Source organism: Protopterus annectens, chromosome 1.part0 (genome assembly GCF_019279795.1).
Source record: "Protopterus annectens isolate FY-2018-M chromosome 1.part0, PAN1.0, whole genome shotgun sequence".
In the NCBI taxonomy this organism is placed as follows: domain Eukaryota; kingdom Metazoa; phylum Chordata; order Ceratodontiformes; family Protopteridae; genus Protopterus; species Protopterus annectens.
In genome coordinates, this window is record NC_056725.1 from 1,917,939,277 (window position 1) to 1,917,964,163 (window position 24,887).

The 24,887-nt window shown below is 39.9% G+C and overlaps 1 protein-coding gene across 1 annotated transcript in view; it reads left to right on the forward strand.

Annotated features, from left to right (window-relative positions):
• MYO6 (myosin VI) overlaps positions 1-24,887 on the forward strand; it is a 692,995-nt gene that overhangs the window by 440,442 nt on the left and 227,666 nt on the right. Inside the window, exons 18-19 of the mRNA XM_044077058.1 lie at positions 4,987-5,116; positions 24,818-24,887. The exon at positions 24,818-24,887 is cut by the window's right edge and continues 21 nt beyond it. Coding sequence (XP_043932993.1) covers positions 4,987-5,116; positions 24,818-24,887 — 200 coding nt within the window. The remainder of the gene's footprint in view (positions 1-4,986; positions 5,117-24,817) is intronic.

A 24,887-nucleotide genomic window follows, 5' to 3' on the forward strand; every position in this document is an offset into this window, starting at 1 on the left:
AACACATTGCATTTGTTGAAGATAGATTTCATTGCTATAATGTATGTGCTATGAGGTGATTTTAGTATAGTCATCGCTCAATCACAGCTATGAAAACAGTGGTCACCATATTGTGGGAAACCTCATTTTGATTTGCAGCCCAGGAAAGAAAATAGTGGGTGACAAAGTATATTACCATATAGACCAAATGTCCCCAGACATGACTACTTTTAATAGACCTAAGGACTACAGTGATCATACAAGTGTTTCTGAAAGCAACAGGGACAGTTACAGAGCCAAGGCGAGACATCTGTAGAGTAACCCAATACTGAGAATGACATAGGGCTCACATACCATGTGGAAGGGTTAAACCTAACAGAAAACAGGGTACAACCTGACAGGAAAGAGGATATAGTGCAGAACACAATGCTGTCCTGTTTGGGGACCTTCATCTGGCAAGGAACACAAAACAGGGCAGAGTACATTGCAGTCCTATTGGTGAGGGGGGAACTGAACCTGACAGGGAGCAGAGTGCAGGGCAGGACAGGTTGTAGTCCTGCTGGGGTGAGGTCTCAACCTGTCAGAATAGAGAATGGTGTCAGCCCATGTTGCTGCCTTGCTGCTTACCATACACAGCCGTGTGTACCAGCTGTTTATAGACTGCAAGACAATGCTACAGGGGACTATGAGCTGTCTGTTACACCAGTCGTAATCTGTGATGTCAGCACAGTTTGGACACCGAGCACTGGTAATGTCCCTCTTTAAGAGAAGTTGAGAGAACCCTTATACCTGGTAGTGGTTTGTATGAGGGAATTGGAGTAATGATGACTGCACAGGTGTCTGTAGGGGATGCCCCAGGTTAGTATATGTTCCATTACTGTAGGACAGTAACCTTCTGCTGTAAATGATTTACTCATAAAAACACATATGCATGTCTGTCATCCAGGGACATTGGAGCTGCAACAGTGTCAGACCTTATAACATGTGTGTATGTGCCCTTAGGCTGTGTTTGCAGCTGATGTTCAGCAGTATGTGTCCCACTTGGTGATGAGAATCACACCTGTGATCTAGTGTTGCCACAGGTATGCTATGGTTTTTTTTTGCATTCATAGGTTCCAGTCATAGAGGTGCCACCACACCAATAGGTTAGAACATGCCTGATATCAGCAGGTCACTGGCAGCTGGCAAAAATGATACCAAGAATATGACACAGTCTGATGACACATTGACACTGTTGGCACTGCTAATATTGGAGGGTACAGTCATATCACCCAAAGCTAAGATGATAGTGATGGAGCTCAATGAACCTCACCCATCCTCTGTGTTAAGCACACACATCCCTTCCCTGTCAGCTCCACTTAGGGAATGCAGATGTCACACTACAACTAGTATCAGAGAACTACTGTGCTTCTAAGTTCTCTGCACCTAGAATAAAGAAGAAGTGTGTTGATGGCAGTCACTTCCATGCCTCCAGGACATTCCCAGACTAGGGTGTCACCCTTAGCTTCAGTCAGTGGCTGGGCATGTCAGTGATCCAGGCACAGACAGTTACTGTTCACAATTATGCTGCATGGACTGTTTGAGAAACTGCAACCACTTCAAGGACTGCAGGATGTCATGCAATCAAGCAAAGAAATGTGAAAACATGAAACTGTGGCATCTAGAGACCTAGAGCTGACAGACCTGCAGAGGGCAGTGGTAACTCTGTTGCAACCACTGACACACCATGTTGATGGATGCCTGCCATATCCACACTAGGAGATAGATGTATAATGCACAGTCACATGTAAACAGACACAACATTCTAAACACATCATCACTGTCCATACTGTCAATGACTGCCTCTGTCACTGGGCATGGGCATATCCATGGTTGTGACAAACACTGCTCCTGCTCCGCCTTGGGGATCTCTGACCAGACAACCCACTTAATGTCCCACAGTTCAACACTAATGTTCTCCCCTGTATTCCTAACAAATGCAACACCAATGTATGGTCATTGACAGAGTCATGGATGCCAACATTCTACTACCACTCCACATGGGGAAGGGGTGCAGAAGGGTTCTCTACGTACTCCTGACATGGTATATTATCCATTGGACAGAATGCCTCCAGTCCTAATACTGCAGGACCACAAAGTACACCTAGACAGTGTTCAACTCATGGACCCCATCATTTGAAGCTGTAATCCCTGACTATTCCAAACCTTCTAGTTGTGTGCATGGTGATTGCATCTTCTACATAACCATTCCACCTGTGTTCGCATTGTTGTCCCCTGTCACTGTGCCCCACCTAACCCATGCAAATGATAATGACTTGAGTCCTGCCACTGCTGTGCCCTGTGTGTGTATGTTAATGTCTGATGCACAGCGTTGCCTGTAAGTGCATTGCCTGTAAGTGCACTGTACTGCATAGCCTGGATGTGTTATTGCATGCATCAGTTTTATTCTGTGTTGTCCTTGTCACAGCCCAGTTGTGGACCAGATGCCACCTCTTTGCCAGTGACACAACATATTGCTTGTGCCCTTGCCTGGCATAAGGTAGTACTGCAGCTGGTTCCTGTGATGATTTCTCACCAAACTCTTCATCCTGTGTTGCTACATGTATCTCTGGCTGTCATACAGTGCCCCATGTTGTGAATGTAGCTGCTGTCATGGCAACATATTGTACAGCTTGGCACAAAGCACAAATATCTCAATGCAGGTGTCTTGAGCAAACTGCAGTGTGCCACCATATGTACTGAATAATCAGATGGGGCTTTCAGAAGTTCAAACTCATGTTTGACAATGAGCCAGTCTGTGACACTCCAGTATTACTCACCATCTCCAACATGGTGTGGGGTCTACATATGGTGGTCATCAGCCACAGTTCCATGGCATGTCCTACTTCACCTACAGCACAAAACAGTGGAAACTTGGTATAGTTGGCCTGCTGCCTACATTCATTTGAACAGCATTTCAAAGAACAGTTTATCAAATGGAAGAAGAAGGTGTATTATACTTCTTTGCACTTACACACTATAGTAGATGTGAGTTGTACGGAGCAAAGAGATGCTGTTGATAAGAAAATTAGGATCAGATATGAAGAAATTGTTCTTGCTTAAAGTTTAGGCATAAGATGGAAAGAGGTGAAAATGAGCCTTTATAATAGGCTTTAAAAATCAGAATGTAGAAGCATAATATAGGAAAAATGACCTTATAAGACAGAAATGATGTAATGAAAAATTAGTATGCGATAGATAGCTGTGTTTATTTACTTTTTATTTATTTTTTAATTTGTTAATCAGGTTCGAGCACTAATCCAGATAAGCTTTCTTCAGCCACTGCGTGGTGTTACTTTATATGTGCATCAGGATTTTTTCAAGCAGTTTGCACATAAGAAAACTGCGGTAAAGGGGAAAGTGGAGTATAAAGTTAATGAATAAAAAGGAAAGGTTTGGCAGAATAGTGTGTTGAACAACCATATTTAGGCTGTATGCATATACAATGCAAAATAATATTGTTTTTTTGGAGAAAATCAAAAGAAAAACTAAATCTGAAAAAATATCAGAGATTAAGGAAAACACTGGTGGTATTCATAAACAGTGTACCAAAAAAAATATATTGCTATGACAAGTGATGCCCATTTCACTTCTATCAAAGCCCCACCTGCTCAGCATGGCATCTGGTATGTTGACTGGAATGGCTTTTACTCCATCAACAGCTAGGTGGTATGCAGTGCACATGGTATTATATATAACGTGTTTGTGTGCCATCCAGGCAGTGGCCATGATATTCACATCTGGCACACATGCTACCTATGCACACATTTCATGTGGAGGTGATTTCCATGGGTCATCTAGTTAGTAGGTGCACAAACTGTTGCTCAGAACCAGCAGTACATAGAGACATAGACACTGTCATTGTTGGTAGCCAAAATACCACAAGACACTTATCCTGTGGATGCTGCCTGACAGCACACTGAACAACTCCATTGTGTCTCTGATATATCACTTAAAAGAAACTCCATATTTTCTCGTGGAACTTGCACATACTGACTGAGCTTTCTGCATTTCTTAAAATTATGAATTTAGTTTAGTCATTTGTAAATTCAGAAGGCTTGGACATAAACGACTTTTAACAGGAGTGATGTAGGGACACCACATCATGAAATGATCCTAATCAAAACTGCACAGTATGCAAGTGAAGACCGAAGGAATTAAACTCAGTATCCAGAAGGAAGAACAGTTAAATCTCTGGCAAAGCCATTAGCCATCATTTTAACAGGGAGCGCTCTTAAAAATCATTTGTCTAGGCAAGAGGCAAAATAGTGCCCCTTCTTACCAAGAAGTGCTGAGTGGTAAAGATGCAGGAAATTATTTGTACTTGTATGTCCCTGTCATTATTTTTGTCAGTAAGGTAGTCCACACAATTTTAGAAACTGAGCAGTCTCCAGACGTGGCTCTTGAAGTCTTATTTAAAGACTAACAGTATAGCAATACAAAAGTCCTTTTTCCTCCTCACTCCAAATATTGGGAATTAACATTGACTTTATTTATTTAATAATTTGCTTACTGGTGGGTTTATCTTGCAGGACGTTTTCAGCTACTCCCTGGTCCACAAGCCAAGGTCAAAGTCTATATACTTTGCTAAACTCAGAATAGCCCTACAATCAGCTTGACTTTGGGTTGACTTATATACTACATGTTTTGCCACCAAACAAAACATGATGGCTGTTAATGCATTCTGCACAAGTATGTCCTTTTTGTAGAAAATAAATAATTTCAACATGTGTGACTTGCCATACCTGGTGTGTGTGTGTGTGTGTGTGTGTGTGTGTGTGTGTGTACACACACACACACACACACACACACACACACATATATATATATATATATATATATATATATATATATATATATATAAAGAGTGGGTGTTTGTTGGAAGGAGAAATTAACTAACATTTTCCTCCACTGCAGCCTTTAACCAAGCCAGGCGTTCTATAAAAGTATTGTGTTTTGTCCATTTAGTTTGCAGAATTTGATCAGATTATGAAGTCAGATCCGGAACATTTGGCGGAACTCATTAAGAAGGTCAATCACTGGCTCATCTGTAGTCGCTGGAAGAAGGTTCAGTGGTGCGCACTCTCCGTTATCAAATGTATGCCAGATTTTGATTATAAATATTTAATAGCTTGTTTCAGTTATATTTAATGAGACTGTGCAATTATTTTCATTATGTGCCTAGACAAGAACACATTATTCTATTGACACATGCAAGTGTGCATCCAGGGCAAGCCTATTAGTCACAAGCATAACACTGGAACCACAGTTTCTATGCAGGTTGTATCTGTATCTGTATCTGTTAGATTTTGCAGTGCAGAGAGCTGTTACCTCCTGTTAGTTATTTTTCCTAATTAAATAAAGAAAAATGTGACAAGGTTTGACATCTAGTTCACTATGTTCTTAACAATTTTCTGTGGAAGCTGTTAAATGTTAGATTGTTTTATTATGAGCATTAAACATTATTTTATAATGAGTATTTAAACATGCATAATATAAGAATTATGTTGTACAGCTCACTACCATAGAAATAATTAGTATAGCATTGTTTTGTGGTACCCCAACATTTTATCTTTGCTTAGTCTTATTGTACTACAAGAAGCAGTAAAATCTGCAGTGTGCTAATGAGAATTACTGGGGATCCAGCTGTTGACTTCCCAGGTTGTTTTTGAAGGCATATTCATCCACATTTTCTATTTGTATATTAATACTGAGGATCTGACTTTTGATGTCACAGTTTTTAAAGTTATAATTCCCCAACCCTTACCTTGTGTACACTGTTTTTTTTTCTTATTCTGAAATTGTCCGTTACTGGAACATTCCAGTGCTAGCTTCACAACATGAATAGGAAGTTCACCATGTCTGATTTCTGAGGCCTTCTGCAATGGGTATCTACCTGATTTTTCCTCATTTGTTGTCTCCAGTTTTGTACAGTTCAGTATTTTCTCTAAATTTGCTGTCTAAAGGATGTGTGAATTTCTTGACGGCATACTTCATGCTATTACGCTGTTGGCAAGGAGGGTATGCTTGACTTGCAATCAACAGTTCTTTTCTTGTTCAGATGTTATGGATCTCAGTCCTACTTTTGGCTTAAGAAAAGTTCCTGTATTCAGTGCTTAGCTTATATAAACTTTAAAAGTATTGATGTAGCCATCAGATCACTTTATATATATATATATATATATATATATATATATATATATATATATATATATATATCCTTAGCACACATACACACATACAAAGGGAAAGGAATATCATGTAGCTAGAAAGCTGGTTAACAAGTTGAGGAGTTCTGCATGCTCATCAAACTTTAATGAACTATTCTACTCCATGGAACTTGAAAGCAGTGATGTGTAGAATCATGTTGACTGAGTTTATACATGCTGTTTCAGTGGCTTTAAAGTTAACCTCTTGGAAGACAGACTTCTTTTTTATGTAGGACAGACTACAGGGCTGTTCAAACCGAATGACTTTCATTAATGAATGTCTAAGTAGCATGAAATGTAAAAAAGAAACTGGTGCTTTATAAGACATTCCTGGACCTATAGGAGGAATATTTTTTTCTTTCAGTGGTATAGAGCGTTTTGGTGTGTGATGCATTGGTAGCTGAGAAACATTCCTGTCTACACCTGTCCAAATATATTTTGCAGATGCTTTTCAATATTTCTTATGTTTAGATGTTTACATATCTTAAATGGAGGACATTTCAACAGAGAAAGCTAGCAACTGTAGTGTTTAGGAGCCAGTAATTGTGTGGCAAAAGTAAGCATCACAACCCAGCTACAGGGAACCAAAGTTTACAAAATAAAGTCAAATACAACAGGCACTGAACTGTAGAAAGTGCCGGTATGTACATGTTAAATGCATGCACAGTATATTATATGACCCCCATACAACAGAAAAGCCATGGAGGAGCACCAAAATGCTTTTATACGGTGATATTATTTAGAAAAAGTAAGCATTCTTTTTCTTAAAGAATGTCATTTTATAATAGTAATAAACCACTCCTCTGTGTGGGTAGCACAGGATTTCCCCACAGTTGGCTTTGTTTAATTACTTGAGCTTTGCTGCCTTGATCAATCCACCATACCCTCCTTACAAATGCTGTGTTACCCATATTTAGTCACAGATTGCTGTTAAACTGTTGCTGTCTGCATACTGTAAGCATTGATTGTTTTGGCACTGCATTGTTTGCTAACCTTGCATTACACTGCTGTTTTCTTTTGCCTTCTCTGGAGTTTCTCTGTCCTGTGTCTCCACTAAAAATGAACATCAGTCTATTTGGATAATCTAAACAAATAAAAATCAATCGGTTAATTAACTTATACTACCATTATATAACCAAATCTGCATTAGTTGTCCTATCTCTCCCTCCAGGATGGGTGAGCTGGCATTGCTTACTCAATCCCCCACCCCACCTCCCCGCTAGCTTCTCTGACACACAGATCTCTAACTGAGCCCAGGTTGTCTGAGTTACAGTCATGGCTCCATCCCTCTGTGGCACATGGATGGTTTGTTTCTGACTTGTTTTTTTTTGTAAGAAGCCAGCATTGCTTTCTTTTTAGCATGGTGTGTGTGTGTGGAGTACTTTATTTATTTATTTACTTATTTATAATTGTTTGCCTGGGTAGTGCACTGATCAGTGCTGACCAATTTCAGACTCAGCCTGGATGAAATACAAAATGTTTCAGAATCAAAAATGGCAGAGCTGTAAGCAGTAAAAGAACAATTCCGATAGGTTGCATAAAAGAACTCTAAATTTACAGTATAATAACCAAGCAAAGTGTAATGTATAATGTTTATGTTAGTTTCTAAAGTGGATCAACCTTCAGTAATTGTGTGAGTGGAGTAGAAGAGTGGAAAGAAGAAAGAGATAGTGTGTTAGGTAATATGTCCAGTGTTGAAAGAACATTTGACTTTGATGTTGAGATGATTTTTGAGTTATGTTCTGAATTCAGAGTTTGTGTTGATATCCTTTAGGCTGACAGGGAGAACTTGCCAAAGAGTAGGTACCTGACAGGAGCATGTGTGTGCAATGTTATAGAGTTTGATTCCAGTTGTAGGGGGCGTGGTTTGTGATTAGTGACTCAGATTGCATGACGAGTTTTTTTTTTTTCATGCAGTTTATTTGAAAGAGGAGTAATTATCTGGAGGGAGGTGGAGTAGTTTGTAGAGTTACAATAGGTTAAAGCTTTGTTTTATAGGTAGCTGTGATAAACTGAAAGGCTGCCAGCCCAGCCAGATAGAATTTTGTAGATAATTCTATGTCACTGTAAATATTAATATAATCCATAGGCTTTTTTTACAAATGTAAAGAGAACTATATGCTATGATTAATGTTGTACTGAGCTTCAAAAATGTAACCACAGTGCACCCTGCTGGAAGAAAGCTGTTAAGTAAAGAATTTTACAACTGTGTTTGATCTCAAGTTCGGAGACAGGATGTCTGGGTTAGGAAATTCTTTTTATTGTTTTAAGACAGAGGTAATTACTAGAGCTTGCATGTAAAGTGTCCTTTATTGCTGTGGTTTCCTGGCAGGTGCAAGATTGCAAATATATGTTAAATTTTAAGTTCTGTGAGCCTGGGAAACTTCAGTGCAGGTGTCAAGAATGATGTAATCTGAAATGACTCAGCAGTACTGTGTATTATCAATTTAAAGGCTATCTTAGAAAAAGAGAATAGTATTTTGCATCTTGTCTTGGATCTAGTAAGAACATCCACTCACCAGCACTTTCTTGCTCTGTATGTAAGTAGTATTTAGAACAGTGAGTTCTCTTAGAGATAGATAAGAATAATACCAGATTAGTCTAGCTGTTTTCTATATTTATGTCAGACTATCCTACGATATTATTTTAAAGTATTTTCTGTGATTTGTGAGGTCTCTAATGTCATTATGTTGAAGTAATAATTATGGGCTAGTGTTTTTATTATTTACTATTAAATATTTTTAAACCTTTCAACTGTGGCTGTTTTGTGTAGAGATAATTTAGGCTGTTTAGTACTTGCATGTATATGGTGATACTGTACAAAGCCACTTCAATAGCCTTGCTGTTCATCACACTTACTAAGTGGATAATAATAATATTGCATAGTAAAATTGGACACCCTTTGGTAAGGCCTTTATAGTAGCTGATAGTAGTGGCTGGTGGCAGTCGGTACTACCTTATAGTCTGGGCAGAAAGGGGGCATACCCAGAGAACCTGTGCCAGCCTTCCCCAGGAGTGCCTGTGTGTTTGTATATAAATCAAATCTCAGAGTGTGTGTCAGCTACTTGGGCAGGGACAGGAAGTTCTGGTTGAACAGAGGGGGTGTTGGAGGTTTTGGCTTGACCACTAGGCCGAGATTTGAACCCTGTAATTGTGCCAGTGGGGAGTCTTATTGGGGATCTGAAGAGAAAGGGAGAAACCAGCCCCAGTCTGACTGTGATCTCTTTGTGCTCTTAAGAAAAATTGTACTTTACTGTGTGTGCACTTGTTATCCTTCCAATGTGCATGCCCCTCACTGGTGTTAGTGGTGAGGATTGAGGCTCCTTGATTACTGGGCCAGTGCACGGGTGTCACAGTAGCCATTAGGCTTTTTCTAGGGAAATGCAGTGACACTAACAGAGGGGTGAGTTTCTAGTAAATCTGTAGATGCTGTTGGAGAGTGTCCAGAGTGTTGTGGTGTTTTTCATAGATACAGATATGAAAACAGATAGTCCATTTCTAGCTGAAAGATGAGAACCGCTTTGCCAGTGGCTTATTAAGATGCAAAAGGGGAAAGGGTTTTTTTTTTTTTATTATTTTTTTTTTTGTCTCGGAAGAGGAGGGAGTTTATTATTGCTCTCTAGAAATGGAAGTTTAGAGACAGATCAAGCCATAATCCTAGATAATTGAAGGTAGAAGTTATTTCTTTGGTATGGTTATGCATGTGTAAGATAGTTAAAGAGTCAGGTGCTTGGTGAGTTTTCTGTGGAGTTCTAGAAAGCATAGTTTTGTTCTTGGAGGATTGAGAAATAGTTTATGGTTTATGAGCCACTGGTGGAGATCATGTAAGTCTGACTGGAGTTGGGAATGAACCTTGATGTGAGAGTGACTTGATCAGCAAATAACCATGATGTCTGCATAGAAGATTTGTGGAAGATGGGGAGATCAGAAGGAAATTTGATCATGAATATGTGAAATGGAAAGGGTTCACAAATGGACCATTGTAATATACTTTTGATAATAGATGCAGTTTCTGGTTGGGAAGATCCTGTTTTAACTTGAAGTGTTTGTCAGTGAAGGCATTTTAAGCCATGGAGTGCTGTCTATGCTGATACCAGTTTAATTTTGTCTGTTTAGGATAAGATAGTGGGCAATGAAGTCAAATGCCTGTGTCAGGTCTATAAATAGGGTACCTGTAAGGAGACCTTTACCAGTGTTTTGCAGAATGTTATCGGTTAGGGACCAAAGTGATGTCATAGTACTTGCTTCCTGACCAGAATCCTTATTGTTTGAAGGAAAGGAGGTAGTACTGCTGAATGTAGTGAGAAAGATGGGTGTAGGCCAGTTTTAATAGACATTTGCCCAGAGTTTGGAGAATGGATATTAGATGAACCTGAAAGGTATCTTTTGCATTGGTTTACTTTGGGATGGGTTTAATTAGAACAGTTTTCCAAAGTTTGGCATGATGTTTTGTGTGAGGCATATATTTTTATGCATGTGTATATATATATATATATATATATATATATATATATATATATATATATATATATATATATATATATATATATATGGGTTCCATACACTAGATCAAATTTTCACTAATTCGAAATAGTGCATGGAATGCTCACTGCAGCGAAAGTACACTTAATCGAAACTGCACTTATGCGAAGTTCAGTACAACAAACGGGTGTTTTGAACTTCTGTGCAGTACTCACAGACCTTAGGGTTAGGGCACGGGTCATAGTAAGGGGATAGCCCCCTTACCATGACCCGTGCCCTAACCCTAATGTCCGTGATGACTGCAGCGCAGTGAAGGACATAGCAATGTCCTCCACTATGGTGCGATAATCACAAACTTTAGGGTTAGGGCATGTGTTAGCGTAAGGGGATAGCTTTACTAACTATCCCCTTACCGTAACCTGTGCCCTAACCCTAAGGTCCGTGACTATCGCACCATAGTGGAGGACATAGCTTGTTTTGTATGTCCTCCACTGTGCTGCGGTGTTTTTGGTGAAGTGCACTTACGCAAAAGTTCACTTTCGTTAAAGTGAACGTTCGCAGAAGTGAGGCTTCCTATTACAAGTTCGAAGTAGTGAACTTTCATTCTTGTAATAGGAATCCATATATATATATATATATATATATATGTATATATATATATATATATATATATATATGTGTGTGTGTGTGTGTTTGTATTTATATATATATATATATATATATATATATATATATATATATATATGTGTGTGCGTGTGTGTGTGCTTGTGCATGCGTGCTTATTTTTATATATATATATATTCTCAGTATGGAGAACATCGATGTCTGTGCTGTGACTGAAACCTGGTTCAAGGCTCCTGAGAGCACCCCAGCACTATCAGGTTTTACCTCATATCATGCGTTCCGGCCCCAAAATCCGGACAACAACAAGAAAGGAGGGGGGGTGTCCATATTCATCAAGGACACCCACACCTCAAGGTTGATGGCAACACACGATGCATCGGAGACCATCCAGGTGCAATTAACCATAGGCAAGACTGCTCTGCAATTTATAGCATGTTACAGGCCACCCTCTCAAACTCAGGAACCTCACATAGCTTTCCTGAAAACACTGGAGGGGATAAATGTATCTCCAAACACCATCATACTAGGTGACTTCAACTACCCTAATATAGACTGGGATCACTACTCAAGCCCAAACACTCTAGCCCAAAGGTTCCTGGAGTTCATAAACTCAAATGCTATGGAACAACTAGTCACTATCCCCACAAGAGGTGAAAACATACTTGATCTCATCATCACAAACATGGGATCACAATGTTCAACACCGGTAGTATACCCCTCACTGGTGAGATCAGATCATAAACTAATCTCACTGGAGGTCCTCATCCCGCCCCCACCTGAGATAAAAAAGACCACAGTGAAGAACTTCTCAAAAGCCGTCTTCACACTTCTAAAGACTAGTGTGGTCACCTTTAAGGCCACCGAGCCGGCGGCAAACATTACTCAAGCCGCTGAATCACTTACAAATGCCTTCTACCAGCACCTACAGGACTGCATGGATCAGGCAATCCCAAACAAAACAAAGACTCTTTGTACCAAAGGCAAGCGTCCAGCCTGGTGGACCCCAGCCATAAACAAGCTCTACAACAAAAGGAGGAAGCTACTACAAGATAGAGCAAAATCCTTAAAAGGTAAGACACCTCTGATCATTATAAGTAAAAAACTAAGAGCTCTCATAAAATCATCCAAGGCAAATTTTGAGAGAAAAATCGCTAAGGACTCAAAAGACAATCATAAGGCCTTCTTTAGCTATGTTAGAAACCTGGGAGGAAACTCCCAGATATGCTCAGAATTAGTTCAAAATGATGTGAAAATTACTGAACCTACAGACATTGCCAACATACTGGCTGACAGGTTCAGTGCAAACTTCTCCCCCCCCAAAAGGAGAGATATCTATACTAGAGGATTGTAGCCCCCCAAACATCTCTCACGCCCAGGTGAGAACTGCTCTCTCTCCAAGGCGAAAAACACAGCATCCATAGGACCGGATGGTGTCCCCGGCTGTGTGCTCCACGAACTCAACGAGGAATTAAACCCGCAGTTAAGACAGCTGTTTAATCTTAGCCTCACCTCAGGATACGTACCCGAGGAGTGGCGCACGGCAACTGTGGTCCCACTTCACAAAGGCGGTGCCTCCACCGACCCTGGAAATTACCGTCCCATCAGCTTGACAAGCCTGATCTGCAAGGCCATGGAGAGGATCATAATGGAACTCATAAATAAAGACATAGGGAACTTGCAGACTTTGGATCCAACCCAGTTTGGCTTTGTCAAAGGCAGATCATGCCTTTTAAACTTGGTTGACTTTTTCAAAACAGTCACCAAGGCCATTGATGAGGAAAGGCAGTCCATACAGCCTACCTCGACCTGGCAAAGGCTTTCGACACAATACCCCACTCAGGTATCATTGAAAAACTCATCAGCTTAAATGTAAACCCATACATCACAAGATGGGTTGCAAACTGGCTAAGTGACAGAACCCACAGGGTCAGAGTTGCTGGCGCCATGTCAGACTCAAAGCCTGTCACAAGTGGTATCCCACAGGGCTCAGTCCTGGGCCCACTCTTGTTCGGCATCTACTTTTCTGAAGTACAAGCAAATACAGGAGGGTTATGGCTGACAAAGTTTGCAGATGACTGCAAACTGGGCGCCATAGTCGAAAACACATCTGACACAGATATCCTTCAGAAGGGTCTCACAGAAACGGATAACTGGTGCCAGAGCCATGGCCTAAAGTTAAACGCCAAGAAATGCATAGTCATACCCTTCAGGAAAAACAAGGTTACCCCTAGCTACCATATAGGTGGCAATCCACTGAGCACAGAAGAAGTGATCAGGGATCTGGGGACCCAGGTTGACAGTAACCTATCGCTTGACACTCACGTTGCTAAAGTAGTTAGGAAGACCTTCTACATTGCCCACCTGATCATGAAAGGATTCACATCTAGATCAAGGGAGGTCATCGTCCCCCTGTACTCATCACTCATCAGACCAATGATTGAGTACAATGCCCCATTCGGAATGTATCTGACCCGACACCTGCAGCAGCTGGAAAGGCCCCAAAAGTTCCTCACCAAAAGGATAAAGGGTCTCAAAAATATGTCTTATGCTGCCCGACTGAAAGAACTGCAGCTCTATTCAGTCGCTTACCGATTGCTCAGAGGTGACCTGTGCCTTACATACAAGGCCATGTCAAACCCAGAATTGATGAACATGCTTCACCTCAAAAAATCTAGATCCCTCAGAACTACAAGGGCGGGAGACTTAAACCTTGACACGGTTATTAATAGGATGTGCTGGAGGGACAGATTCATCACCCAGAGACTCCCTATGCTGTGGAACAAAATCCCGGTACATGTGAGGCAGAGCACCTCACTGGCCTTGTTCAAGAGAAATCTTGACCAATGGATGGGAGATCGCAGATATACCCCAGGGATTACCTCAGTGTCACTGCTTGACAGAGGCACAGCAAAATAATGGGCATAGTTTTCTTCAAAATAAAGGGGTGGCGAAAGCCACAAAACTCTAGGCTAGGCTTATAAATGCCCTTGGGCAGATAGCCTAGTATGAACCTATGAACCTATATATATATATATGTATATATATATTTATTTAGGGAAGAAGAAGACATAGCTGATCTCTGCAGTTATTTGTGAATCAGGGGTTTATGTTGTCAGATACAGAAGGAGTGTTGATGGGAATATTTATGAGTAGAATAGAGAATTCTTGGGAATGTATGTATTTGAAGAGGAAGAGAGGGAAAGATGCTGGTGGAGTGGGTGATTCATGATCTGTGGGGTGTGTGCAGTTTGATATGAAATTGCTAAATTATTTAAGGAGATCTTCTCAGGAGTGTTTTGTTCTACCACATTGAGTGGCATTTGTAGGGGGGGTTTCAAGAGGAAATTTCTTCCTATATGAAGGTTAACTTCTTTCTAAAAGTGTTTGGGGTAATGTTTCTTTGTTTGGAAATTGCTTTTGTGCCTTCAGATGGACTGCTTGGTTAGGTTACATAAGGCTATAAAGGCGGCTTGATTCTCACTTGAGGGAATTTGTTTCCATTTTTGCTACACTCCCTCTCTTAGAATGAGGAAATGTTTTAGTTTGGTGGATTGCCTTTCATTTTTGGTAGGTTTATTAAGCCTGTGTATAAGTGGGAAGAACTTCTCTTGCAGCTGAAGTAGAAAGTTATTTAGGTCAATTGCTGGTTTTGCTTTTGTTGGCTGTGAAAAAGTTTTTGATCTTGTCAGTATTTTTATAGACTGATTTCTAAAGGCTTTTAATATTGATAGTAGTTTTATACAATGGTTAATATTGTAAAACTCATTGGGTAGTGATCGCTTAAGGATGGTGGGAAAATATGTTGGAGATGGAGTTTGATTTGTTTGTAATAATGCGGTTGAGTAGAGTATGATGTATTTGGAGAATTTGAGATTAGGTGTAGTTGTTTTTTTATGAGTTGAAGGAGACCCAGGTCTTCTAGAAAAGTACCCTTGCCAAGTGAAAGAGGGTCAAGACAATGAAGGTTGAAATCACCCAGAATCGCTATGTTATTATTTTTTCTACAGTTATTCAGGCTGTTAATAAGTGATTTGAATTTGTTTAGGGAAGGAATGGGTGGCAGTTAAGCTATAGCATTCAGTAGTGTCTTGCTTCTGTGAAAAGGAGATTTTAGGAGAATCCAGTTTGAACTGCAGTCTGAGGAGGAGCTTTACTTGGCAATGACTTTTGGATTCTAGGTTAATTTTTGTACAGAATTATAGAGGGGCTGCAACTATATTGTTTACCTGGCCTGGCATCACTGACATACTTGTAGGAAATTAAAAAGTGTTAGGGTAGCCTTGTCTGACACAGGATTCTGTGCTTTCTTGAATGTTTAGGTTGTGCTGGGAGATAAAGGCACTTATGTGGTCTAGCTTGTCTCTTATGCAATGGACATTGAGAATGAAACAGGTCAATATGGTGAGAGAGTGGTTGTGTTGTTGAGAAAAAGTTGTTTAATTATCTCATGCAGTTGTTGCTCGTATGTAATTTACTAGAGGACTAACCCTGTCAGTTTTTAAAATTTACCCTTTGTCTAAATTTGGTAAAAGATTTACAATGAATGCATAGCAGGGATTGTGTAGCAACAAGAGATTTGTATGCTTTATCATTTCCAGGTAAACAATATGAGAGAGCCAGAAGTAAATTAAGTCTTTAGAGATCTGTTTTACGCACAGTTAACCTGGTTGTCATTTTCTGTTCCATCTGACAGCCTGTAGAGTTCTGCATTTTTCATCCTAGTTCTGTTTTCTGCATTTTTCATTTTAATTCTAATTTCATGATCTTCAAACTTATCTTGAAGCTTGTGTTAATTTGAAGTTCAGCCTTCTATAATCTGTTGTCTACCTCAGACAGAATTCGTTCAGTAGCAATACTTGTGTCCCACTGTACAGCCAACTCTACAACCTTGTATATTTGATGAAATTTGTAAGTAGTCTGTGTTTGTAGTGTTAGAATGTTGTTGTTGTTTTTCTTTCGGCTTTTCCCAGTTACGGGTTGCCACAGCGGAACTCCAGTCCTCTAATGATTGGCCGTCGATTTTTAAGGTGCCAGCCCGACACCCAAACTTCAACGAAGGCACGCCCATTCACGCATGTCTTTCGAATGCCACTTGACTGCGGGGAGGACATGCAGACTCCACACAGAAGGTGCACCAGCCGGGAATCGAACGTGAGAATCTCTTGCTGTGAGGCGACAACACTACCGCTGCACCACCATGGCTTTCAGATCATTCTCACAGGCATTGTGTTACTGCTTTCTCACAGATATCTACTGTAGTACCATTCTTCAAAGGTTCCCTCCACTCTGCACTGTTGTAGTAATTTTCCCACTAAAATCTTCAAACATGTTTCTTGACTGTAAATTTGATAGTTTTCTAGAATCTGACATAATCTACTTCTTTTACTGAACATTTTACTTAGTCAAATACTCATACATTTTCTGATGAACTGGAGCAGAATGATAAGTTTTGATCAAAAATGTTAAAAATTGCATAGGCAATCTTGGGAAGCGCTGCTGCTGTGTTGCAGGTTTAGCTGACATGTTTCAAATCTGTCATCTTAATAGTAGGAGGTACAACAATTTTGATTCACCCATTAATGAAACCTGACCAACCAAAGACACCTGAAAAGTCTGGTGTAAAATTCTAAATTGTCACTTCACTTGAAGGTTACAGCACCAATAAGTAGTGGACCCCCTTACATCCTAAAACTTATTGCCTCCACTGTCTATGTGTAACCTGCAAATAATTAAATAATAAATACATACATACATGCACAAATAAAAGAAGAATGCAAAAATAAAGCCCTTGTAATGGAGAAAAAAAATCATAACACCCCAACCGTTTGTCATCACCTTGCTGAATGATCTTATCGTACAGAAAAAAAAAACACTTTCCCAAGGTTTAAGCACATTTTTATCTAGTAAAAACTGTCCCAAAAAAGAAGAAGCAGAAAAGTGTAAAAATATACCTACAGGCCGCCGACTCATACCCTCCCAACAAAAATATTGCCTTACTTAGAAAAAAATCATTTTCTGGAGTTATGTCATCTGAAAGCTAGATGACAGCCATGTCACAAATAGCTCTTGTCTAATGGAAGAATTAGGCCTAGCCAAATTATCAGGCAGTTTGGGGGGACCCAGAAGAGAACTACAGGACCTCTGGACACCTCCATTTAATTTTCTGAATCTTCCCTTGCTTGATGGGCCAGATAAAAAAAAACTGGTTTGTGATATGGTTACATAACCATTCATGCCTTGTAGTTGTTACCTTCTTCCCCATAAAGGGCTTGGCTGGGAGATCGAGCCATTTCAACCCAGCTTTTGAAACAGACCTACACTCTGCTCCTTCTTGGAAGTCATTGAGGCTTTTCTTCCTTTAGAAGACTATCAGAGTTCTTCTACCTCTTCTTGATTCTAGAGTTGGCAAAAGTCTTTAATTTTACCAGCGACTTCAGCAAACAAATTCTTTTGTAAAATTTCTGACACTGATACTCTAGGGGTGGGTCATATACCTTCTGGAGCTGAATGGCTGGATGGTGTCTTCAGACATGATTGATTGCTTTTGCCACCTCATTATCTGAAATTCATTCAGCATATCTCTCTGGTTCATTCTATGTGGCAAAACTTTCAGCACAAGGTGTTCCATCATCTGTACCTAGAATGTTTACATTAGTTCTATCTGTGGTAATGAAGCCCTTCCAGGAGAAGGCCTTTCATGTGTCCATCTGTCTGGATGACTGGTTCCTGTTGACCCCATCAGTAGAGTCCTTTCATAGGGTCCAAGGTGTGGGTACTCCCCTGGCTGCAGTCTCAGTGGATCTTCTTGAAAATTTGAGAAGTCCTCTTACATTCCACATCAGAAGAATGCTGACATAGGTACAGAATTTCATAACAGATCAGGATTTATCATGCAATATCACAAATAATAAACTAAAAATATGAGAACAGGCATGAAAATTTAGAAACGACTCAGATAAATATAAAGGAAAAGTATAAAATAAGCAATTTATTGATGACCCAAAAAAGTTTTTTAGAGAATTGGGAAACAAGGTAAAAGGCATTGAAAAACCACCAAAAAAAGAAGAAATAGATACATTTTGGAAAATATTTATGAAGATCTTGTGGAAAATAACAAAGATGCTAAATGAATAGGAGAAGTAAAAGAAAGAATAAGAAGTTCAGATGTATAGGATATGAAATGGGATGAGGTAACAGCCAGAGAGATGGAAACAAAGTTAAGAAAAGCCTCTAACTGGTAAACCTGAGCCCAAATGTACTACCTAACTTCTGGCTAAAAGTATTAACATCTTTACATGAAGATTTAGCCATGAGTAAGAATTATTTGTATGTGCACCCTGAACAGACACAAGCCTGGCTAATAACAGGAAAAACAATGCTCCTACTTAAGACTGAACCTACAAGCTGCCCTAAAAACTATAGACTAATAACTTGCCTTCTGACGACGTATAAACTACATATCAAATATACACTGGAATTGATGCCGACTGGGTTTATAGTCATTTAGAAGAAAACTCAATTATGGCAATAGAACAAAAGGGTAATAAAAGAAAGTTATATGGAACAAAGGACCATTTGTTGTCAAATAAGGTCATAGTGGAGAACGGTAAAAAGGGGAAGAATCTAAGTGTGGCATGGATAGACTACAAAAAAGCATATGATAGTACCCTACTTTCATGGATAAAAGAGTGTTTAAAATGTATAAGATACACCCTACACTGATAAACTACATTACAGCAACCATGAAACAGTGGCAAACCACTTTGCAGTTAAGCCATGATAAAGGCCAAATTATTATTCCAGGGATAAAAATCCAAAGGGAGATATTCCAGGGTGACTCTCTGTCACTGCTGCTCTTTTTCCTTGCCCTTAACCCATTAAGCTGTCTACTTAACAGATTAGGTCATGCCTATAATTTGGCTCCCAGAAAACAACAAAGTGTAAAACCTTCTCATCTTCTCTTTGTCGATGATTTAAAACTGTATAGCTCATCAGATGAACTGAAAGCACAACTGCAAGTAGTCAAAACTTTTTCAGATGATATAAGAATGTCATTTGGTCTCCATAAATGTGCAAAAACAACCTTTAAAGCAGGAAAGCTGCAGCACCATGAAAACATCAGTTTGGGACAAGAATATGATATAAAAGAACATGAACAAAAAGGAGTGTATAAATATTTGGGAACTGATGAAGGATCAACCATTAAACAAGAACAAATGTGAATAAAACTCAGTAAGGAATATTTTAGAAGACTTAAATTAATCCTGAAAACAGCATTGACATCTAGGAACAAAGTTCAAGCTATAAACAAATTTGCTCTTCCTGTCCTAATTTATAGTTTTGGAGTGATTGACTGGCCCCAAAAGGTGTTGGATAGATTAGACAGGAAAATAAGAAGGATGCTTTATGCTTATCAAATGATTTATTAAAATCAGTGCATACCAAGATTACATATTCCCCATTCTGAAGGAGGTATGTGCTTCCTTGAAATTGATTACAAGTATAGATTTACAATCTTGTACATATCTGCTGACCTCACAAGACCCAAACATAGTGAAAGTTTTGAAACATGAGGAGAATAAATCTAAGAAGACGTCCCTGCATAGTCCAGCAGAAGCATACTGGTGCCAAGCAGGAATGGAAATCAAATCAGAAGTAGATAAAAATCAGGCAGCAACTGAATGTGCCAAAAAACAAAAGAAAGAATATAAGGTGAAGGATCAGATGAGAAGGGAAGAAATGTGGAAAATGCATAAATATAGTTGCAAGTGTAGAAAACTCCTGGAACAACCTCATGTTGATCAGGATCGAATGCAGGACTGGTTAAGGAGAGGTGAATTCAAACAAAAAGATGAAAGGTTAATATTGGTGGCCCAAGATAGCGGTCTACACACATTGGTTTACAAAGTCCTTTGAACTTGTGGGAGAAACAGACAAATGTAGGTTTTGTAAAACAGAATTGGAAACAGTTGCACACCTTGTTGCTGGTTGTGACATACTAATGACAGAAGGTCTATTTACGGAAAGGCACCATGATGTGGCAAGACTGTTGCACTGGGGATTGTGCAAACATAATATTGAGGTAGATGAAAAACACTGGAAACATGAGACAAAAAGCATCATAAAAAATGATGACTTCTACAACACATGGGATTACCCGTTGCCAACAGTTCAAAAGACAGATGCGAGGAAGTCGGATTTAGTGGTCCATGAAAATAAGACAAAAGTAGCACTGATCATTGAAATTGCTACACTCAGTGACTACAGTGTCTTGTGTACAGAGAGACACAAAGCCATAAAATATCAGGATTTGTTGGCAGAAATTAGAGTAATGTGGAAGAAAGATACCCGGACAGTTCCAGTAGTAGTAGGAACAACGGGTCTTATAAAAAAGAATCTACAGTCGTATTTAGATATGTTACCAATACATGCAACTCTGTATGAATTGCAAAAGGATCATTACTGGGCCCATTGCAGGTGCTTTGAAGAGCTCTTCTGGCTGACATCAAAGATTGAAACAATACTAATTTCATGAACTTTAATCATACTTTGATTTAGGAATGGGGTCCATTCCTGTCATGGTATTAGAAACCCAAAAGATTTGGAAAAATTGTAAAAGTACAGAATTGCATACAGTCCACTATGATTCAGTTATCCCTATGAATATAACCTTGGTATCACTTTTCTGATAGCCTGGGTGAGAATACAACATAATGACCTGGTTTAGTCCCTCTTGCATTTCTGGGCTTAATGATGGTCATAATTTTCTTGTTGTCTTTCCCACTGGGGGTGTTAGAGTGAACTGAGATACATCAGTGACTGCAGAGTTAGATCTTTCTTCTGTTATCAGATCCTGCCTCTCTGCACAAAAATGTTGGAGTGTTGCCATCAGTCTCAATTTTGATTTTCCCTGACTGCAACAAAACCCTTCAGAAATCGTCATGACAAACAGTTTGCTTATGGGATGGGCATTCACTTCCCATGAATGTGTTGGATAACAAGCTGAGGTTTCTCCTGATGCAGTCTGAGAACTGTAATTCGTCATAGAGTTACTTGAGCAAGAAGTATGATATGTGATCATTCTTTCTTTGCAAAGAGGCAGTGCATGTCTAACATGTTCCGAAGTCGGGGACATCAGGTTCTAAGCCATTCACATCCTTGGGAATTTGAACATGCTGACAGACTATCTGAGGTCCTACTCAAAGTCTGTAGGAGAGCTGTAAGTTCATGATTTTTGTCTGATCAGTGTCTTCTTGGAACAAGGCAATGTAGAGAGTGATGTTTACCACCTGGGAAAATGGGGTCCTGTGCTTTTTCTGCTCAGTGCAGCAGGGCAAGGGTGAGTTAGCAATGGATGCCTTTTCCCACCAGTGGCAGAGATTTCTTTACATATTTTCTCATTTTCTTGTGATTCCATGCGTCATCAACAAAAATAAAATCAGAGTCTCATGTTCGCTTTTTAGCCAAAAAAGGATGGGTTTCTGTTTCTCATCTCTTTAGAAGTTCAGAAAACCTTTGTAATTAGGTCAAGGAGATCCCCATGAGGGTGACATCTGAATCCATCTCAGTGCAAGGCTTCAGGATTTTATCCTTGTTGTTGGGGGTGTTAGAAGTGATTAAAGCCACCAGTGAGCCTTTTACCTAGCAGCCACACTCTGCTAAGTGTGGAGATGTTCTCCTTGCAGGCATATAGGTATTCCATACTTTCACAGCTGGCCAAGTTACTGGTGCTTTTGAATTACTGTTTCAAGGCTCCCTCACTTTCATGGAGCTTGAATTTCATGATTGACAGGCTTGCCTGTCTATAATTAGAATATGTTGCTTTGGTGCTATTGGCTTTTGTTTGTTACAGGGCACACTACTTGGTGGCTATGACCTCCGCTTGCAGGATGTCAGAGCTTTTGGCCTTTTCTTGGGAGCCGTATCTGTTTTTTTTCCCACAAAGATCTGCTATGACCTTGGACTAAACCATATCTCCTCCAAAATATGGGGACAGAACTAGCCTTAAATTACTTTGATTTCTTTATAAGGTTTGAAATCAGGGGATAAGGAGTCTTTCATTCCCTGGACCTAACTAACATTACCACCTCTGGTTCTGCCTGAAATCAGTGCATGAAGTTTAGAAAGTAGACCAGCTGTTTGCAGCCTTTGCTTTAGGGAAGGCAGTGCTTCTAGTTGCAGAGCAAACCTTGCAAGTGGCTTGCCAACTTCATTGTCTTTTATAGACAGATGGTGAGCTGCCTGTTGAAAAGTTATCCTAATAAAACACTCAAATTTAGAACTGACCTTTTGGCACATAGTCAAGGCATCTGTCTGTGTCTCTGGCAGCTCAGCTTCAGAAATGGACTTGATCCACAGGCACAGTCTTTAGGGGAGGCATAGGATGAAGCTGCTGGTGGACAGGCCTCGTATCCTGCAGGGATATGATGAAATGGCTGTTGGCCAGCTCTCCTGTCCTGTCCCAGGAACAGTGTGGGGAAGGTGTCAATGCATGTGTGTCCTGTAGTGAAGATCAGGAGTCTCAAGCATCAGCAGTAGACTTAAGGGAAGTGACACAATAACCTTTGCCTGGTGAGTGGATGCATGCATCAGGCTTGGTGATGTCACTGCATAATGCTGCTTCCAGGTAGTAGTGCTGAAGGCTGCTGCTACTGCTACGTAAACACTTATTTTGCCCTGTCCGGTGTTCACCACTGGGTCATTTGTTCCAAGCTGTTTCAACTTGCACTATAAGGCCAACTTCCCTTGTAGTCAGAAGGCCTACCCAACAAAGGGAGATATCTTGGAATAATGTAAAGGAGCTAAGTGGTACCCACAAAGAGAGTTTCAGAATAAGCCTGCGAGCCAGCAGTGAGTCTAGTGGTGAGCAGGGCAATGAAAAAGAAATGTCTCTGTGGAGGATATCTGGGCAGTGATCACTTCATCTTTGGTTCATACATTTTAGCAAGTGTCATTGGTTTGATTCTGACTGTAGGTCCTGGGCATTCTGTGTCTCTTCCATGCTTTGGGAATTGGCCTTATAACATTTCATCTTATGGCTACCTCAGGGCTTTAGTATTGCTGGGAATTATTCACAATCATAAATCAATTTAAGGATGTTCCCTTCTGTCAGATAACAGTACTGTCTTACTCATGATTTGATGTGATGAGGACCCCCCCCCCCCACAGGTCCTAATTATCATCACACTATCCCTTATGTTAGAACAACTTCTCCATCTAGTAGCTGCAGTTGGACATCCTGATAAGAGGTGGAAAATTATGTATGTATTTGCCAGTGTGCAATATAGGTGCAAAATGTCCATTGCTTTTCTTCCCATTTTACAGCAATGTAAAGGGCTAAGTACATTTTCCTAGTGTGGTGCATGATGTAACTGATGAAGAATGCACATAATAGAGAAAGGGAGAAAATATTCCCAATCACAGATTCATTAGAGTATATCCAATCTCACAAATCCATTTATTTTCTACTACAGGTCACCGCAACATGGATGTCTCACAGTTTGCTATCCCCTGGCTCTTTTCAGACTTCATAGTACACTTGTTATCCTTGAAATCCTCATGTAGTATTGCATCGGTTTTTGCTTAAGTCGCGTAGAACTTTATTCCCAATTACTGGAATTTTTTTCTAATATTCATTTTTCAGGAAATAAAAAATAAAAGGTTTGTATTATGTAACTGTTTATTTTTAGATGTTTTATATGGCTGTTTTCACAGGCACTGTATTCCTCCATGTTACCAACAGGTCAGACATACAAGGACAATTAGATCAAAAATGACCAGATCCAAAAATCATTCCATTTCTTCCCAGAAAACATATTACAGTGGATTATATTCACTCAGACGTAATACAGATTCAACAAAGTACCAAACTGTTAACACTGTTGAGCAGTTCTTATTGCTGCTTATTTTGCTGATGGTATTGTTGCAGCAGGGGTGGCTACCTTGTGCTGTTTAAAAATGATATGGGTTCCCTGCTGTCCAACCCCTTCCCTTTCTTTCAGTGCCCTGCAGAGCCTGACCCAGCAACACCAGCTGTGTAGCTCTGTATGTTGAAGGACACTTGACTGTCTACAGCCCAGCAGTGGTGGCCGATGTGATAGTACAGGAGCAGTTATTTCCCATTGTTGGGACTCTCTATATACAGATTCCTGTTTGATGTTTCCCATAAGGAGATTAGTAATATACCCGCCCCCAGACCATGGTTAGATCTGAAGTGAAAATAGTGAATGAATGACCTCCCCGCACAAACTTCTGCTACATCCTAATACAACTTTAGTTGACACTTAGAAGGATCTTTTTACAACTACTTTCTGATTTTTGGTTACCTTCCAGGCTTGGCTTGTTGAGCTCTGAATGGGTTTTTAGAGTAGCATTACATATTGGGAAATGCTGTGCTGTTACTGTCACTGTTAAAAGTAATACTGGATAATGTATACAAACAAGTGTTCTTTGCCTAATGTGGTGGTGGTGTTGTATTCTTCCAGTGAAAAACAAAATCAAGTACCGTGCTGGCGCCTGTATTAAGATGCAGAAGACTGTGCGAATGTGGCTGTG